The 21,088-nt window shown below is 47.1% G+C and overlaps 1 protein-coding gene across 1 annotated transcript in view; it reads left to right on the plus strand.

The window, feature by feature from the left end:
- The window catches only part of LOC133342314 (disabled homolog 2-interacting protein-like), a 50,270-nt gene extending 32,406 nt beyond the window's left edge, over positions 1-17,864 (plus strand). Inside the window, exon 7 of the mRNA XM_061551402.1 lies at positions 14,798-17,864. Within this exon, the coding sequence (XP_061407386.1) occupies positions 14,798-14,897 (100 nt within the window). The 3' untranslated portion in view covers positions 14,898-17,864. The remainder of the gene's footprint in view (positions 1-14,797) is intronic.
- The last annotated feature ends 3,224 nt before the right edge of the window (positions 17,865-21,088 follow it).

The following is a 21,088-nucleotide window of genomic DNA, read 5'->3' on the forward strand; positions in this document are numbered from 1 at the left end:
CAGCCGACTGGTTGGCGAGTGGCCACGCCATGGGCCAGCGGGTGAAGTACTCTACGCCAACCAGCAGGAACTTATTTCCCCGAGGTGTAGTGGGAAAGGGCCCCAAGATGTCTAGCGCGACCAATTCGTTCGTGCGCGAAACTTGAATGGATTGCAGCGGTGGATTAGCCGCTATTGGTGGCGGTTTTCTTTTAGCGCACCCTACACACCCCTTAAGAATGTTCGCCACGTCGTTGCCCATCCCCGGCCAATAGTAGTCTCGCTGAATGAGGGCGAGCGTTTTGTGAAACCCCAGATGCATGAGTCGTTCATGGGCAGCCAGGACGACCTTACCCCGTACAGCAACCGGCACCACAAGCATGTGACGCCGGGACATGGAGTCCCACTTCATCAAGAGGCCCTGTCTGCACACCCAGGAACCGACCCGCGTTTCCCCACCCTCGGGAACGTCAACCTTCCGACGTAGCGCGAGTAGGGAGCTGTCGGCCATTTGCAGACGGCCCCACTCGATGAGAGGCAATGCTAACAGCGAGTCCCTCCCCGTGGGGGCGTCGACCCCCGTAGTATCGGTGGCGGCTAGCACCACTTCCGCGAGGACAGCGACAGAGGGTTTACATCGCGCCGATCCTAACTGACATGCGCATTCCGTACGCGTCGGCAACCGTGACAATGCATCCGCATTCGAGTGGCGCAACCCCTTGCGGTAAATCGTCGTGAATTGGTAGTCCTGAAGGACCTCCAACCATCGGGACAATTGGCCGGATGGCTGCGCCACCTGCATAGCGTATTGGAGAGCCGCATGGTCCGTGCGAACCGTAAAGTGACGGCCATACAGATACGGCCTGAATTGCTGTATTAAAAACACAATCGCCAGCAATTCACGCCGTGTCACGCAGTAGCGTTGTTCCGCGGGGGACAGAACCCTGCTACCGTAGGCGACCACCCGTTCGACCCCCCCGACCACCTGTGAGAGCACTCCCCCGATACCCGTGTTACTGGCATCCGTGTCGAGCACAAACGGTTGCGTGAAATCGGGGTAACACAAGGGGGGAGCCTGCACCAAGGCGTCACGAAGGGAGCAGAACGCGGCCTCCTCCTCCGGCCCCCAGTGAAACCGCACCCCTTTAGCCGTCAAAGCGTGCAGGGGCCTGGCTATGGTGGCAAACTGCTTGACAAAACGACGGTAATAGGAGGCAAATCCTATGAAGCTGCGGACTTCAGTAACAGAGGTCGGTGTTGGCCATGAGCCGACGCATTGCGTCTTAGCAGGGTCCGTCGAGATCCCCGAACGGCTAACGATATGGCCCAAATACCTGACCGATTCCCGAAGCAGAAAACATTTAGCCGGTTTAAACTTTAGCTTCGCGGAACGCATCCTGACAAACACTGCTCTCAGTCGCTGGAGATGCTCCTCAAAAGTTCGGCTGAAAACGATGATATCATCGAGGTAAATCAAACAGGTGTCCCATTGGAGGCCTGACAAAACCAATTCCATGAGCCTCTGGAACGTGGCAGGAGCGGAATGTAAACCCATGGGCAATCGGTTGAACTCAAATAGGCCTCCCGGTGTCCGGAAAGCGGTTTTTGGTTTTGATTCGTCATCGAGGGGCAATTGCCAAAATCCCGAAAGCAAATCGAGCGTCGAAAAAAACTGTGCTCCTGCCAAGGCATCCAGCGACTCATCCATCCTGGGGAGCGGATACGCATCGGCCATTGATATTTTGTTTAGGCGGCGGAAATCGACACAGAACCGCAGGGATCCATCCTGTTTTTTAACCAAGACGATAGGAGCACCCCACGGACTGGAAGAGGGCGCAATGATGTCGGCCGCCAACATGTCATTTACTGCCGACTGCACATGCTCCTTCTCGGCTGGACTGAGCCGGAAGGGATTCTGTCGAATAGGGGCCGCGTCCCCAGTCTCTATGTGGTGGCGCAACAGGTCTGTGCAGCCAATGTCGTACTTGTGCCTGCTAAACACGTCAGCGAACTCGAGCAGCAAGCCCCTCAATGCACCCAACTGCACACTGGACAAGGTACTGGACCCAGTACACAACGAGTCCAACCACTCCGTCCCCTCCTCACCTTGGGGATGCGTATCGACATTTGAATCGGCGTGAGCAACGAGCTGTTCCTCGACGGGTAGCGGCGCGGCGTGAGCCAGCACCGTTCCCTGCGTAATCACGGCCGGCCGCGACCCCGTGTTCAGGACCACAACGAACGGCTCACTGTCCCCCCTCACCATGGTCTGGGCCACCGCTAAGTCGAGGTCCCCTTTAGCCCTGTTAGACGGCCCCAATAGAACTCCCTGTGCCCCCACATCCGCCCCAAGGGGTTTTCTCAACCGAAGGGGTACCAACATTTGCGATCCCGGGGGCACCCGTACAGTCCGGGTTGCGAGCGCCTGCACCGTCGCACAAGCCGTGCGTATCTTATTTGGACTCTTCAAAAACTCAACCCGCCGACCCGACGGAAGCTCAATGCAGGCCTGGTCTATAAGAATTTTGATGGGCATTTTAGACAGAAAGTCCGTGCCTAGTAAACAAGGAACGGCCAACGATGATGATACAAAAATAGGACCCGCCAATTTAATGTCGCCAATACAAATATTCGCCCGAATCTGGCCGATGATTCCCAAAGATCCCCCGTTCGCCGCGTAAAATGGTACGTCCACCGGCAGAAGGGGTCGACATTGGACGGGAAGAATATTATAAATAAGGTCCGAAATAATAGTGGCCGACGCACCCGTGTCCACGAGCACCCGGACCTCAACCCCGTCAATATACCCCGTTACCACGGACGACCCGGCCGACGCAGCCACAATCCTGTGGGCCAATTCGGACCACTCGACTGCCTTCGGGCCGTACGCAGACCCCTCTCGCCGAACCGAACCCCCGGTGCCCATACACGGTCCCCCCACCGCTAAGCGGCGACCCGACTGTGCCGTGCGTGTGGACCGAACGTGTGAGGTGCCGCGACTTGCCGGGTTCAGCTGGGATGTCTTGAGGCCCTGGTCGTCGTCCGGACGTGGTCCCGCGGTGCGTTGACGTGGGGCCCGGCACCCGGACGCGACGTGGCCCCGAAGGCCGCAGTTGTAGCAGACGACGAGGGACGTCGTAGGTTTCGGTTGCTCCAGCTTGCGGGAGGAGCGTGTGGGCGAACGACCTCCCGTTCTCCACTCCCCCGGCCTTGAACCAGCGAAGGCCTCCTCCCGAGGCACAGCAGGCTGAGGGCCGACGATCGTGGCGGCCGGTGCCCCGTTCCCCACCGATGCGCAGACGACCGTCGGCTTTCGCTTTAGGACTTCGTAAGCGTGAATACTTGTGGCAATCCCCAGAGAGCAAATGTCCATCTCGTCCGCCGTATTTATGGGAACTCCCAATCCGTGAGCCAACGCCAACAGCTGCTCCGTCACCATGGCGTCCTTCCCCTCCTTGTCCATGCGGGGAAAAGCTGAGTCTGCCAGGGCGAGCAGCGCCGTGCGATAGGCGAGCGTTGTTTCTCCAACCACCTTCCGCCGATCGTAAAACTGGTGGCGACAGGTCGAGGGTGGCCCGAACACCTTGGCCATCAGGTGTAGCGCGGCCTGGAGCGTTGAGCGGGACGACCTCGGGGCCGATGTGAAGGCTGCAAGCGCGTCGTCGTCGAGCATCGCTGGCAGCGCGCGCAGGGCAGTGGTGTCGGACCACCCCGACATTTCTTGATGCGCGACGAACCGTCGCTGGAAGGCTCCCCAGTCGCCCCCGTCCGCCTTGAACACCGACAGCGCGGGCAATCGTTGCTGGAGGACTCGATCGCCGTCGTCGTTGTTGGAACGATTTTCCCGCGCGCCGCTGTGGTTGTAGAAGGTGTCGGCTCCGTCTGCAGGCGCGTAATGGAGATCTCCGGCGCGCGCCGATGATGCGGGCTGCGCTGTGTGGAGATCTCTGGCCGCGTGGTGTCCGCGTTTCCCGCCAAGCGGTGGCGGGCCCTCAATAATGGCGCCAACTCCAAAACTTTTGGCGCGAAACGCCGTCTGGCGGGATCCCTTCAGCCGCGCCGCCTCCTCCAACCCCGCAGCCGTCCCTCCGCCCGCTGGAACGGAGATTTCCGCCAAAATCGCAGCGGCGGCGAGCAGCAACTCCGCCAGGCGGGAGTGTGCGTCCTGCAGGCTGGTGTCGGAGGCAAGCGGAGTATCGGCCATTTCCGCGAAGTGCTGTATTGGCGGCAACTCCTCGTCCTCTCCTCCCGAGGTTGGTGTCTCCGGTACGCCGTCGTCTCCCCGATCTTGCACGTGGGTACGCGAAGTCTTCCTTGTGTCCATTTTTCTTGAAGACAGGTTTACTTCTGACGCCAGTTGTAAAGTAGTAACTCGGCGGGAGACGTGTTGACGGGTAGCACACTCTTTATTTTCACCAACTTGTAGTTACACGGATGACTAACACCCACTTCGTTGCACGGGTGACTAACACCCACTTAGCTACTCGGGTAACTCACACCCACTTCGTTGCACGGGTGACTAACACCCACTTAGCTACTCGGGTGACTCACACCCACTCAGCTACACGGGTGACTAACACCCACTTCGTCGCACGGGTGACTAACACCCACTTAGCTACTCGGGTGACTCACACCCACTCAGCTACACGGGTGACTAACACCCACTTCGTTGCACGGGTGACTGACACCCACTTAGCTACTCGGGTGACTCACACCCACTCAGCTACACGGGTGACTAACACCCACTCAGCTACACGGGTGACAAACACCCACTCAGCTATACTGACACGGGCTCTTACGCCCCGTAGCCTTCCGGGACACACCCAGCCGGGGGTGCCCGTCTCGGCTCTGGGTACCACCGTCCCGACCCACACGGGCGTCGGACTACGGGTCCCCCAGTCTCGGCTCCGAGCCACACAGGGCCCCGGTCCTCACAAGGACGGCGGGACTAGGGGTCTCGGGCCACTACCTCCTCCACCCCGTCTTCGGTCTTCAACTGGTTAACACTGACCACGAGTGCTCTCGCGCGTCTCCCTTTATACCCCTCCTGCGGACGTCGCTGAGAGCACCCACTTATCTGACCAATCACTGCGCACTCGCTACGATCCTCTTTTCCCCAGCTTGTGTGAGCGCGCCTTACCACCGGCGCGCGCGTCCATGCCACGCCCACATCGCGTGCCCAACCCCGCGCCCCGTGATCCATCACTGTCGGCGCACGTCAATACCACCACTACACAAACACTGAGGACTGCGTAGTCTGGATAGCGTGGAAAAAGTGTTCCATATGAATATTCATGAACCTTCCACTTTCAAAATTACTTTGTGAAGGCAAATTTACTAGGAGCTGTTAGTTTTTAATGCACACTTATCTACGTCATCGAAGACAAGTATAAAGACAACACATTCCAGGCCCTGCCTTACTACAATTATGAAAATATTTTTATGTTGCCACATTACATTTGTTACAGTTGTGAGAATAGGATCATTCTTTTGGAAAAGCCATAACAATAACCATTCAATGATGATGCAGAGGATTCCCATGGGCTCTCAGGGAGTCGTATAGCAGGCTAACCACATTAATTACAGATGGGATGAGTTTACATTTTAATTCCACACACCGAGTAAACTAGAGGTGGCCAGGTGACTCAGAGGTCAGAGCACTGAGCGGGCACTGCTGAGTTCCTGAGTTTGAATCCAGGCAGGTGCCTGTGATCAAACCGGGTCCTCGGGTGAAGAGAGTTGACGTCTCAACTTGGTCATCAATGTTTGAACTAACAAAAATAATCTTACTAAACTTGGGTCTGCACTTTTGCCTAAATTCCAGCTTTGAGAAATAGATTGGCATGCGACAGACATTACCCCTCGCGGTAGAGTGGATGGCAAAGTACCTTCAGGTGACCTCTGCATAGATCAGAGGTCACTTGAAGGGATCTCAAAGGTAGCTTTGTGACATTAGCTTCCGTGGGCTGTTTTCTGACATGAAGGGATGCATTGCTGTGGGAGATATCTGGATGAATACTTCATGTAAATTAGATGATTTTATTAGGTACATTTTGGGGACAAAGCTAAAAATGTAATAATAATATATATGATATAATCAGGTACATTTCTACGTTCATTTTTTTAAAGTAATAATACTGGGCCAACCACTGTACCAACATTCCCCAAAATAATAATGTAATTTTATTTTTTAATCAACGAAAGCCTCACTTAAATGTCAAGACTTTTTCTGCTAAGTTTTTCTGCAAAGTGTTTAAAAGTGAAATATATATTTCATGGTTAATGCATCGCCAGTATTAACCAATGCAGCCTTCCAGGAGGGAACCACGAATCTCTGCAACAGGCGGTGAACGCACGACCACTGGGCCGTGTCACCGCCCATGTGCCTGTTGCCACCCACCACGTATTGTCCCTTCACCTTTCTTGGAGGAATTTTTGCAATGCCAACCAAAAAATAACCACAATAATTACCACAATTAACGTTGTTAAATTCCCATGTGTCTGATTGTGATCACCACAATCAACGTTGTTAAATTCCCATGTGTATGATTGTGATTACCACAATCAATGTTGTTAAATTCCTATTAGTATGATTGTGATCACCACAATCAGCGTTGTTAAATTCCCATGTGCATGATTGTGATTACCACAATCAACGTGGCTAAATTCCCATTAGTATGATTGTGATCACCACAATCAACGTTGTTAAATTTCCATGTGCATGATTGTGATTACCACAATCAATGTTGTTAAATTCCCATGTGCATGATTGTGATTACCACAATCAACGTTGTTAAATTCCCATGTGCATGATTGTGATTACCACAATCAACGTTGTTAAATTCCCATGTGTATGATAGTGATCACCACAATCAACGTTGTTAAATTTATATGTGCCTGATTGTGATCACCACAATCAATGTTGTTAAATTCCCATGTGCATGATTGTGATTACCACAATCAACGTTGTTAAATTCCCATGTGTGTGATAGTGATCACCACAATCAACGTTGTTAAATTTATATGTGCCTGATTGTGATCACCACAATCAATGTTGTTAAATTCCCATGTGCATGATTGTGATTACCACAATCAATGTTGTTAAATTCCCATGTGTATGATTGTGATTACCACAATCAATGTTGTTAAATTCCCATGTGTATGATTGTGATCACCACAAACACGTTGTTAAACTTCCATGTGCATGATTGTGATTACCACAATCAACGTTGTTAAATTCCCATGTGCATGATTGTGATCACCACAATCAACGTTGTTACCATGACCAAGATGACACCAGGGTGGCAGAGGGCAGCTGCACTCTCCATGTTTACGCTCCGCTGAGCCACTGCCGATCCAGTCTGAACTCTCAAGAGCTGTTTTATTTTTTAAATACTTTATTTTAAAATGTCAAAGCATTGCCACAACCAAACCAATAAACCTGAGTGTGTTGTGTCCTTGAGATTCGCGGGAGGGGGGTTTCGTTTGGAGCGAGGGTACTGACAAACCAGTCTCGGAGCTTTACAGTGGTTGGATGTCGCACTTGTCAAATGTTTGGCAGTCTTTCTTGATTGATGGCTTCCTTGGTTGATTGATTAGTTGCAAATACATGCGTTGAGTGCCCTGGGTCCCATGTGACCGTAGCCATTCAATGCAGACATCGTGAGCCCTGCTAGTTGTGCACAGAACATTAATATGGCCTTGTCTCGTGCCTGCATCTGTTGTAGACATGTATAATGATTGCTCTGACACAGACGTTGTCCGTGTGTTTTGGGGCTCAGAGCCACCGTATCTAGAAAAGGTAACTGGCCAGGCGGCTCAGCGGGATCATGGGAGGCTCGCAGTAGGAATATTGAGGGTTGACTGGGCCCATCAGCCCTTTGGGATCGATAAAACTCGTTCAACTTTGTGTGGAAGTCAACAGTAGGTGTCTTATGGGGAGACTCGCCTCCACTATAGGAATGTGGAATTTCCACCAGTAGATGAGCACCACCTCAACGATCATTTGGGCTGGAAATCACATTGCCTCGATTATAAATAGACTCATAATTGATAGCTGAATGGCCCAACAGTGCCCCATGTCTGTTTTGCCTACCTGGGCATGGCCCGTAGCCACAAGGCTGGCCGTGGCTGAGGTTTTCCTGGCGGTCCGGGGTTTTGCTGAAGGTGAGTTGCAGCGATACTAAGCACACTGTCAGTTGCGCGTAACCTCGCTGCTGCTGCTGCTGCGGCTATTACCACCGCCGTACGCCCCACTGCACATCGCCTCCCTGCCTACGAACGGCAAAACAAAGCATCGTCCCGAAACGCATCTCAAGGACACAACACGGAGCTATGCGTCATCCCGCTTTTGAACTCCTCTCTAATAACGGTGGCACGCGATTATTAGTAACAAAAGGACGTGGGAGTGAGTGCGTGTGAGAAGGTCGCACTTGGGGTGCACTGATCCCCAACACAAACAAGGGTTTGCTCTAATTAAATGTCGGTAGATGATATGTTGTAGCAGGTTTTTTGGTAGGTCCCATTAGCAGAGAAAATAATGTGCGTGGCAGCCACTTATTTGTCTTGATAAAATAATTATGTCAAAAAATGTCCCTCTCTAAAGGAAGCGGATAACATAATTAAACGTGCTAAATGCAGTTCGCATGCAAAATGCTGCGTATTGCACTGCCATAAATATCTTAATGTCAGTTGCACTTTCAGGCAATTCTTCATTTTAATTTTAGCAGCCTGCATCTGCATATGAATAGAGCAGACATTGATATCGTCACAGAGAGAACACTCCAAAGTGTCTGGCATTTTGTAATAAAGTTTTAGAATGTATTATTGTTTTGGAAATGGCATTTTCAGATTCCATAATGAACTCCGATGTTTGATCTGCTGTCCAACTGGACTTTGGTTCACTGCAGTAAAAAAAATAGCAGGCTGTTCTGCTCAGGCAATCAATACAAAGTCTATTAGCATGAGGCCAATATATAATACACATGGCAGCATGACGTTTTTTGTAAGAGTAGATTTAAATTATTGCAGCTGAAATGCACTTATAAATGCCTTGCATCCGTGCAGGTGGTGTGCATGTTACTTGATTCCAAGTTTGGGGAAAATTTGGGTGAGATCCACATTGATTAAGTCAACTGAATCTATGTTCACGTTCATATATCTCAACACGCGATAGGAAGTAATGTTTATTGCCATGAGCTTTGAATGGGAATTGTATCTCGGTTTCATAATTTTAGAAATCTCTCTTAAAAATAAACTGGTAGATTTTAGTTTCCAAATGTGTACTCGATTAGCGCCCACTCTGCCACCATCTGCCACATGGGTTTTAAATAGATGTTCACTAATCTGAACTTGGGGGGAGTGGTGGCGTCGTGGTTAGTGCACCTCAATGTCTGGCCTCATCCGAACATCAGTCGTGAGTGATATCTGAAACGGTCCTGTGCTGTCCTCTTCAACCTGCGCTGACCTGTATGGTCAAGTCCGGTCAAAGGAATGACACGGCGTGGGGAGGCTTTAATTCAACAGTGGATCAACCATGGGCTATGATTATTATGAGTATTTTTTTGTAATCTGCATTTCCCCCACCAGATCTGTGCAGGATAAATATGGATACCTTGGGCTTTCTTACTGTATTTGCACTGCGTGTGCAGCGTATAGATGCGTTTTTTTATATATACAATTCCTGAGCACAGGCCCCAAGGCTTAAAACGTCAAGCACCCAGTAACAAACGGCGCCATCAAAGTTGTAAAGGAAAAGAGTGAACAGACTGCTGGGAAACTTTACCCAGCAGTCTGTGCGAGGTTTGGCCACAGAGACGAGCAGTACTGCACCATGACATGTTGCCATGCTCTGCGCTGTTTTCTGCATTTAGAAACAAAAAAAAAAGAACAATACCCTCGTTTTTTGCTCCTTCAAAAATCCTAAGCCTTCAGGGGTTGCATTTTGCTTGACAAGTCACCGCACTGGAAAGGACGTTTCTATTGCCGCATGCTTTGTTCAGCGCATTTGCCAAGGCAATACACGCAGTCCTGGGACGAGGTTAAAGCCGCCGATCGGAGGATCTGTGTATCTACGGTTGAGCATGCGTAAATGGGAACATCGGATGCAGTGCACTACTGCCATTGTGCTGAACGAAACATAACAAAATATTGTCTCGGGATGTAAGAGGAGACAACCCGTTCTTTAATGTGTTTAGTCTTTGTGATCGTTTTGCATTCGTGCTATCAGCATCATGTCAGGAGACGAAATGTCCATTTTCATCTCTCACAGAGCAGCTGCATCACCCGATGTTAGCGAACGAGATTTCACAGAACTACTTCTGCGTATCAACGTGACCTCTGGTCTGAACAGAGGAGAGGGCAGAGTTTTTCTACCCACCCTGGCTCGTAACAGCAATTTATACTCTCCGTAGATAGAAAAAATAATCAAAGAAGCACGTTTCTGTCACAACACAAGCGTCCGTCACCTGATGACGTCAGCTGATGACGGACGCTTGTGTTGCGACCGAAACGTCGTGTTTATTTTATTATTTTTTCTATCTACGTGACTTTACCGAAAGAACCAGAGAGTACGGGTTCCTGCAGTCACGAAATGTTTCAAATCAACAGCAATTCATCTTATAGCAGTTGTTATAAATATGCCACAGGACTCAAGCAGCAAAGGTGCAAATGTTAGTGCTTTTTTTTTTACAAAAATCTGGTTGGAATTGACATTAAATATAAAACAATGATGTCCTTATAATGTTATATGTATCAATAATGTACAACCCACTGCTGGATGAACGCCTCCCCATGCTTTGAAATGTCCTGTTTTCACTCACACACTCGGGAGAGTCTGCTATGCAGAAATGATCTCGCATGGCAGTCAAAATCATATTTTTCATTCTCAGAGCTGTAAAATTGAATATACTACCGTGGCTTTTCATGCGGGTCACCGGTGGGTGACCGAGTTGTGACCTCTCGCTTTGCTCGAACATTGAGTCGAATCGTCGGCGGCTCAATCCTCGACTTGAGCCTGGGACCTGAGTGCTGCTTTTGGCTCGGTGCCCTCTCCCCAGAGCCACTGGGCCCATCATCTATGTCTGCGAGTGGTGGCTCTTTTCATCAGCATTGCATCAATACAAGCCAAACTCTGGGCCGTTTTCAACATGCAGTGTCTCATCAGCAGTCAGGGTTGCTTGAACCAATACTGGTGAATTGCCCATTCACAAGGAAAGAATGCACTCCCAGAAGGTAGTGGTGGACAGGAAGTGAAAAAAAAAACACTTTTTTATGTGGATGGACATAGATGGGAAGGAGATGTATTGTCTGCGTATTTGTTTTGTTACATTCTCCACAATGACGCAAATTCGTATTTAAGGGTTAGTAGTAGACGACGTAGATTTGATAATATTCAAAAATCCTGGAATGTGGTCAACAGATGAAGGTTTGTGAAGCCATCTGCAATGGGCTGACCTTTGTTTGTTACCTCTGAAGCTTTGAGACAATATTCAATGTCATTGAATCTGTAAAGCCAAGGAGCACTCGAGCCTGGCTTCGCCCTTCAGCTCTTGCAGGCGTAAGGCTGTGGGCTTTGAGCATCCCAGCAGCTGGAAATACAGCATTGGGCTACATCACGTATAGATTGAATTCATGGGGTGTCTGGGGATCGAATCTATCTGTGCGGAAATCAGGGCATCACCCATTATTATGCGCAGGATTTGCTTGTATGCTGAGGCTTCTCATCTTACTCATTCATGGAATTATCTAAATATTCAACTGCATGTCCACTAAAATAGAGGCTTGAGACTTTTAGATATTTTCTTCAGTAAATAATTGATATTCGAGTATTTAAAGTAAATTTTTGGCATTATTGTTTCAAATTTCTCCAGGTAATCAAAGACATTTAAAAACGGTATTAACCTGACATATTGATGCAGGAGCCTCGTGAAAATTTTGTATTGAGCCTCAGAGGGCTTTCCTGGATAGACCGTTGGCATTGTTATCTCAGTGTGCACCTGTGGGCATTGAACCTCCCTTTGTCACACCTCAGGGCAGAGTGGAATTGGCGTCCATTCCCAATAACTGACATTATTAATCACCACGTTCATTCATTAAATAACAAGAGCATTCCGTAGTTCTGGTCGAAATTTATACCTCACTATTAAATTAGTTTTATTTTTTAATATCTTCAAAATATCATCCATCTCAGACATATATTAAACTTTATTGTTTTTGTAACAAATGTGGTCTTGCACACCAGCGTATCTCATGTACAGCCAAGCACAAGACAAACATCTCCATATAGCCTTAATGGACTGTTGGGGCAAGTGCCATTAGCGAGCATCTATAAAGGCTGGCACAGTACATGAGGGGGAGGGTGGCCAGCACCACGCCGGACCGCCTTTGTCTTCCCAGTGGTGATGTTTACACACTGCACCAGGTACTCATTTGAGGCTGAGTCGCTGGGTTCGTAGCGCAGCGCGCTAACTGCGACACTACCACTCAACAAGATCCCCTGTATATCCTTAACAGACTGTTGGGGTAAGTGCTGTTCGCGAGCACCTAAAAAGGCCGGAATGGTACACGAGGGGGTGGGTGGCTAGCACTACTGCTCCACACACACACAAACAAATACAAACACAACAACAACCTCCATTCGTCACTAAGTGACGGTGATGTCACCACGGCGCTTGTGCCAAGTTATGTGCACTTTAAGGCCAAGTGAAGTGTCGAACACCCGTTGACAAGAGGTCAGGGGACAGACCCAGGTGCCATGGCTTGACTGACTGAGATGACTGGCACACACACAAACACACACACACTTTATGACTTCCTTTGTATATTTTACCACTGATGGGACGATGGCGTAATGGCAAATTGGCATCGCGGCAGTCGGCGAGATTTGCCGGCTGTGGCATCCAACTTCAGTCTCGGAAGTGTCAATCACCGGCTCCCCGGGTGCCGTGCCCAGCTCTGCCGTGAGAAGGCGTTTGTTTGGCTGTCACTCGATATTTACTTCAACTTCAAAATGAAACCTCAAATGAATATGGATATGGCACTTTGTGTGTTTATTTTAAATACATTTCTGGCTTATCACTCACAAAAGAGTTTTCCTTCACAAAGCACCGACAGACTGAAGCAACGCCGGACACCCAGCAGGGCCGGGGTGCACCGTCACTGCTTGAGTCGGCTAATTGGCACGAGAAGCACTTAAATGCCGACAAATCATGCCGCGTGGTGCGGTGCGTAGCGATATTCGTCTCGTGGCAAGCACGGCGCCTGCTACTGTCAAGCCAGGGTTTTCCTGTTTCCCTAGATCTTCCCGCGATGACGGCTCCTGTCAAATACCGTGACAGGAGTGCCCAGGCACTGTGAGGGTGCCGTAATTGCCTTGTCGACGGTGCCTGTGATGTACGGGGGGCCCTGGAAGTGGAGGAAATGTCAGTTTTTGCGACTGCATGAGGAATGAGATCATTAAGTCAGCTGGGCGTATGTTTATTGTGGCCCGCTTAGGCGTGGGAGATCATAAATGTCCCTCGGTTGACGACCCAGCACTTTCAAAGTCTACAGCGGCATCTTTAGGACTTGTGGAGGTGAAAGGATTTTCCTGGGAGACACCGAAGCCAAGTGGATTTGAGCAGTCGGGGAGGGTGGTGCAAAAAATGTGCATCCACCGTAACCCCCCGAGGAAAACCGCCCACCGCAGTTCACTCTTGGAGTGAACTCCATGTCCCCTGAGCCCACATGTCTGGCTTAATTCAGAAAATCATGTAACCCATTATGTGAATTGTAAGCCTCGCCTTGACCCATTCCATTTGTGCCGATACCATCTACAGAACCCTGGCAGCTTTCCCTGAAATTGCTTCAAGCCCTAATTGTTTGGTAATGTCCCAGTTAGTCTGTGTGCTTCACCGCTCATTGCCCTTCATTCCACTCTCATCATCTGATAAATAAATCTTTGTATCAAATGTGATCACAGTGCCAGCTACTTTCATTCTCTGGTTAACTACCCAGATTAAAAACTCCGTAAGAATAACAACAACAATGTTAGTATCATAGCCTGTATAATTATATACCATACAATATAATTCTTATACTAATGTCATGAGTACTCAATTATGTATTGATTTCCTTGTGTAAAAGTAAAGACCATTATAATTACTGGTTGTTGACCAGGCAGGGTGTACTGTTAGTTGCAGTGGTAGTGCAACTGTGCAATGGCCAAGTCCGTCGAGTCTGACTCCTATCCAAGGTCAGTGGCGAGTGATTGTATGAGATGGTCCTCGGCCCTCCCCCTTCATCCAATAATTTGCACTCACCAGTGTGGTAAAGATAACCATTTGCATCTTTGTGGAGAATATATCTCTTTCATATATCTGTCCTGCCACTTCCTGTCAACCGCAAGGCCTTCTGGGAGTGCATCATTTATATGCAGAAATAGTGTGATAAATTATGATCAAACAACTCCCATGTAAATAATTGTAATTATTATGAATAGGCGAATAACAATGCAAATAACGGATGATGATGATATGCTATCCATTAAAGCTCACTTAATGGCAAAGCACGTATCATTGCGATTGATGTTAGCCATGGCCGATAATCAAACACCACTATCAGCGTTCAACCACTGCCAAAGTGACACTGTGTTACATTGTAAATTATCTTGCTTCTGAGCTGTGGTTGTCTTTATTTAATCAGGAGAAAGACGTCGAGTTAGGGAGTGGAATGCTGGGTGTTCTGCCAGAGCAGAACGGGCCACAGGACACATTTCGTGCATTTTGTTATCGCGCTCACAAATTTTTGCTCCAAATGTTTTGTTTGTATCTTTTTGTAGGAAACCGTTACATAAGGAGGAGAATGGAGGGAACCAGGCTGAGTCTGCAGCTCCAATGCCAGATGACAAAACTACTGAAGCCAACAACACTGTAGCTTGACCAGAAGAGAGAAAATCACACGAAACAAAAATCAAAGGACAATGATAAGGATTCGCCACAATAGCCTTGTCATCTAGGACGCTTAGATGCCCTTTCGCACTTACGAGAGCCCGTCAAGGAAGGCATTTCCCGAGGGCTGACATTCTGACGAATGGTGCAAATACGCATGCGAGTTGAGGAAATGTCAAGGATAAATTCTGCAGACCGAGCGTACAGTGTATAAATCATTCAAACGACTCCGTGCCAAGCTTTCCCATCCTCAGAACAGACCGACGTATTTTGCCTCCCGCTTAATATATGAAAGTGTCCCTGAGTTGTCGTTATTTATGCGCTGTCAAGCCTGCGGAAATACCCCTCGTTTCTTTTTTAGCAAAGTTATAAATAATGATTTAATTTCGTCACGTTTCCACTTGAGTTCTTCCAATATAAGTTCACGGTGCTTCAAATGCCTCCTTAGATGTGTTTTCCCAATCACAAGTCTGATTACATAGTGAAAGAATTTCCAACTGAAATCTTGCTTGAGCACGTTTGGCCCATACACCATAACTTGTGTTTGGCAAAGAGCTGAATTGTGAGACAGTATTTTGCCGTGGCCGATGAGTGTTAAGGAAGGAGAGCGCTTGCCAATGATCTGTTGCAAAAGTGATGATTTCATTATCCATTTCCTGATGTGCTCACACATGTCTGGGTGAATACTTTTAGAATGCATGTGCTTAGGGTCACCACACACCATGGCACTTGAAACAAAGTGAAATAGTTCCTGAGCTTTCCCAGTTGATTTCATGAAAACGAGAGATGACTACAATGACAAGCATGCGAGACATCTTATATAATTTGTCATCTCTTTTTCATGTGCAAACTATGAGCATTTTAATCAATTTTACTCACTTACTGAAGACACAGTGGGCCTGCCTTTTAAAAGTTTGCCTAAAATAAACATTTACAAAAATAAATTCTGCTAACAATCGGGTTTATGAGGCTAGCTTCTCATAAGGAGCAACCAAGGGGAGATTGACATTCAAGGCGGCGAGCGTGTACATTGAGAATCGCATGTTGAGTCAGAAGCGATCATAATAATAATATATGAATATTCAAACGTGTCAGACCACTGCTGGATGAAGGCCTCGTCATGCCAATATTGGTGACGGGAGTTGTTTGAACCAGACTTCACAACGCCGGTCGATGCGAGTTGGCCAAGAGTGGAGAGGTGACTTAGGTCGGGTTCAGATCGCCACTACCGATGTTAGCCATGGTAGAGAATCCAACGCAGGCTGCCGGCTTCACCGTTGCAGCACGCGAGTCGCTGCGCCGCCGCTCCACCGTCGTGGGTATGCGTACGTATTTGTGAGCCTGTGTGTGTGTGTACTTAGAAACCGTGTGTGCGTCAGTGTCACTGAAACGCGTTCCTATTGTAACGCAAGCTAAAGTTGTGCCTCCCCTGCCAACTGCTCTGAAAATCAAGGTGAGATTTTTGTTTTAAGATGGGAGGAGAGCGCCAACAATTTGTTTGCTGGTGCTCTCCATGGGTATGGATCACGCTGTACACCCGATATTCTGAAGGTGAGCTCGTTGAATTGTTACTTATATTTTTTCCATCTCAGAGAAAAAGAAAACTCATCACTTGTCTCTATCCTTTGTATGACTGCTGGAGTAGCTGCAATTGCGAGGAATGCATCATGAGTGAAGTACAATGTCACATTTCCGACTTGCTTGGAACTGAAATAATGGTTGCCACCTGCGCAGACAGTCTGGGAATTGGCGTCTGTGTGTTTGTGGCAGGAATTAATTTGCACTGATATCTGGTGGTGTTGTGTTGAACTTTATTTACAGTCGAATGCACAGTGCTGACCGACAAATATACCCGGGTTTGGTCTGTGGAAAAGGTGACAGACCTCGATCAGAACATCTACGTAAAATTACAGGATATTGAACAAATATGCCACTCAAGACTGCTTTAAGCACGCTTAACTGTGGCTTTATAAGCGGGTGTGCACGAGATTAACGATACATGTCAAGTGATTCATTGCTCAAATCAGCATTGAGGCGTTGTCATCTCCTTTTGAGAGCCTTAAACCCAAATTATGGAAATTCCACATTCCTATGATGGGGGTGAGTTTCTCCATAGGACAACTGCTGTTGGCTTTCACACAAAGTGGTACTCGTATTAATTACCCTGGAGGGGTGATAGGCTGAGTCAAGATTCCAGCGACCTGCTCCCTGTCCCTCGTGTTTGCGAGCCACTCACTGAGCCGACCTGGCTGAGGAATGCACGACCCTACACGACACGTTTGGATTTGTGAACATCGATAGGAAAGGACTGTTACACCAAATGCAAATATTGTATTGGGTGTGGGTGGTTAATTGGTCAGATATGCGACGAGGAACTGTACCAAAGATTGTCACTATTTCACCAAACCTGGACATTTCTCAGCACGAGGTACATCAAACATTGCAATATTATGGAATAAAATTCAACACAAACCCAGTCCCAGATTTCGGTTACAAATCAGTTCCTACCATCCGAACACAGATGCCCAATTCCCGGACAGGTGGCAACCCAAACGGTACCTAGAGTATTTGTGTAATGTCCTGCAATGCATTGTGCCAAGACGCAGAGTTTAACCGTGGAGACGGCACGGTGGTTCTGGCTGGGGTCGGGCCCTGAGGTCCATGGGCGTCGTGGAGGAGCTCATCTACTCGAGGTTGTGCAAAGCCACGCAGGGAACCCCCGGCTCGATTTGTGTTTACAACGGAAATGCAATTTGGAACGTGGTGCGGTCTTAATGTTCAACTTCAACGTATATACTTATCCACTAAATGTACATTTGCCAAACATGTACATGATAACTTTATACAATTTATTAGAGGAAATGCTAATTGTAAATTGTGTAAAGTATTCATTTTTTTCAAAGCTAATGTGGCAAGAAAGTTTCAAACATTATTTATATATTAAAACTCTACAACATCTTTATATTCATAATCAACGATTTTTGGGTTTAGATCGCGTTTATTTATAAATGTGTCGTAACCCTCCACCACCCGACACGGCCAATCAGTAAAAAATGTGTCACGTTGACAAAGACAAATAGTTCACTGCTTTAGCCCACCGGTGTGTTGAAGCAACAACATTCACAATTTGAGTACGACGTTTCGCTGGTAATTACAACCAGCATCATCGGGCAATTCGCCAGAATGGTGAGGCTCTCCTGTGTCTCCCGTTCTTATATAGAGCAGCAGCAGGATGACGTCATCATTAACTCATTAACTCATCAGGTGCAAAGATTCAAGGGGGGAGTGATTGTAATTATATACTAGATTAGTAATCAGGCTATTGTTACGATGCGAGTTGTAGATTAGTAATCATTTGGAATGTGTTTTTTGTCAACGTGACACATTTTTTACTGATTGGCCGTGTCGGGTGGTGGAGGGTTACGACACATTTATAAATAAACGCGATCTAAACCCAAAAATCGTTGATTATGAATAACATTGGTCGCGAAAGCCTACGTGTTAAACTAACATCTTTATAGTTTATACTGTATAAAGCAACAGCTTGTTTATTGTGATTAGGTTTTTTTTTATTTTAACTTGGCAATATTATTTATTGGTTTTGAGATCTTTTTTCCCATATCCGATACCTTGTACAGCATATTTGACTCATGTTGACTCCCACTAATGATACGTTGAGACATACACAGCTGGGCTATTTAGAAAATCTCACATCTCTTAAAGGACAACAATAGACAGCGTTACAATTACAAATAAATGCAGTGACGCGTTAACACTTCTATATCCCTAACATAATTGTATAAAGGGTTCTACAGTAATTGCAAAGGTGGCATTGTACGCAATAATCTGTGTAGCATTCACTGCTGAATGTATGAAGGCTGTTTTAAATAGACAGTGAAAATATTAAGCAGAATAACTGTTGTGCGTGTGAACATATTTAATATTTACTGAATATATGGCCAAATAATATATGGGTCTCAGTTATTTGATGGACAGCTTTGTCTTAATCAACCTATCGTTTTGAAGCAATATGCAACAATATGCTATGTTTAAATGTACACGTTCAGCACTTATGAATAATTAACACGTATCATTGTTCAAACGATGAAAAAAGCCATACTTGTCATTCTTTAGCAAGAAAAATCGAACGTATCATGATGGAACTTTTAACTCGTAGCAATGTTTGTACACGCTAAATATATGTAACCAACCGCAGAGGTGAATCCGCAGCGCAAGTCTATCCGTCACGGGTGTCTGTCCATCGCTGGCTGGAACACAACTCTCGCTCCATGTATGGAATATGCACAAAGGTGCTTTATGCTTTTGTATACTTTTTTTTGCAGCATAACTTAAACCAATTTTTTTTACTTTTCGTTGAATATCATAAATGCCTGCCTGTAAATATGTTCAAAGGAAACTGTAAAGCAATGTATACTATCAGATCTTTATCGTGTGTAAATTAAAATGAGGCATTACCTTAATGTGAGATTCTGCTGGGAGTATTTCACTTTAGTTGTCCCACATACAACACGGTTCTGCCTTTTGACTTCAACGGCCTGGTTACATCCGTGAACATCAAATGCGAAGAAAATACCACAAGCGAGAAGGAGCTTTGTACCATATCATCATCATCATCATCACTGCTGGATGAAGATATCCCAAAAGTCGTGAAGCACATCTCCCATGGGCCTGCGACGTCACAATCCGCATTGAACACCTGCACCTCAACTGATTCCATCGCTCCATCTTCCCAGTGACCGTCCTCTCAGGCGCATTCTCTCCTTGGATGTCGCTGCTCTTCCCCTGGCCATCGTCCCTTTGAGTGATGTGTGCCGCCCTGGTCCACCTACTCTCTTTGTCAATCACTACGATGCGTCTACCTTGCACGTGATCGCTCATCCACGCTCCTATTTCTGTCTCGCCGTGTGATTCTCGACGATTTGGGTGCGCTTTTTAGCTCTCGTTCCATTTTTCTCGATAAAATAGATACATTTTTTTTATCACCGTGCAGAAATAACCCATACACTATTAATAAACAGTTAATATTGATAAGATACGTAACAGATTATCTCACTGCAAATACTCAAAATGTAATGCATGAACCACAGTGGGCACATATCCGCCATTGATTGTGCAATTCCATAGAAGCGGATTAACATTTGATCATAACTTAGAAGAATAATTACATCATTAAGTTCTCTGAAGAGTTAACTTTGTTGAAAATAATTACGTATTATTATTACTACTATTAGGACAAACCAATGGACACGTTGATGCAGGCTGCGAGGAGCTCTCGTCAAACTCTGCCAGGACAATGCTGCGGTGTGAGTCCCCTTGTGCTCGCCGCAGCATCTCCACTGCTGCATCATCGCTCACTCTGGGCTTCCGATGAGGCCTCCGCTTCAAGCCAACTTCTGCCCCCAGAGGGCATGTAAACTAAAAAACATAGATCACCGGGTTTTCATATCGCACATTATTGCAATCATGTTTACTGATTTATTTATAAAAAGACCATCAATTGGCAGTGCTCATTTATTCAGAAACATACATCACCACTTGCTCTCGACAATTTCCTTCTTGAACTCTCAAGCAATGAAAATGAATCTCGCTGGGGAGCCAGAGTCAATATCTGTAGGGGGATGTCTGCAATTACAGGACTGGAGAGAGAAACGCTCCCAAATTAGAACGCCGCACACACGCACAGACAACGCGCGGTAACAAATGGACTGTCCTTGCAGATGCAATTTGTGTGATTTAGGAGCGTCTTGGCTTGTTTGGTGCTTTTTGCGAGATTGAGTTTCCCCACGACTCACAGATGATCGATAATACTCTCATGTCTGTGCCACCGCGAGGCATCCATCACAATTGCAGCTACATGTTAATGGATCCTTCAGTAATTGCAAGAACCCAATTCCACTGGGTTGTTTTTTTTTGTATTCTCAGTAGTAGACGTATTCCAGAAAGAGCCTGCATGATGTGGATAACATTCTGGAAAGGAAAACACGACATTGTGGGAACTCATGTGAATTGATTCAGACCCCTGAATGGGGTACAGATATACATCGGATGTTTTGTGCGCTGTTTGAAGAGTTTACTTTGTTAAAAAGTGCGACGTCCTTTTATTGCAACCTAATTCAATCAACAACTTGTTTTGCTCCTCTTCACAGAGTAACAAAGCATAG

Source organism: Lethenteron reissneri, chromosome 14, assembly GCF_015708825.2.
Source record: "Lethenteron reissneri isolate LAM-NWPU_2019-01 chromosome 14, ASM1570882v1, whole genome shotgun sequence".
Classification (NCBI taxonomy): domain Eukaryota; kingdom Metazoa; phylum Chordata; class Hyperoartia; order Petromyzontiformes; family Petromyzontidae; genus Lethenteron; species Lethenteron reissneri.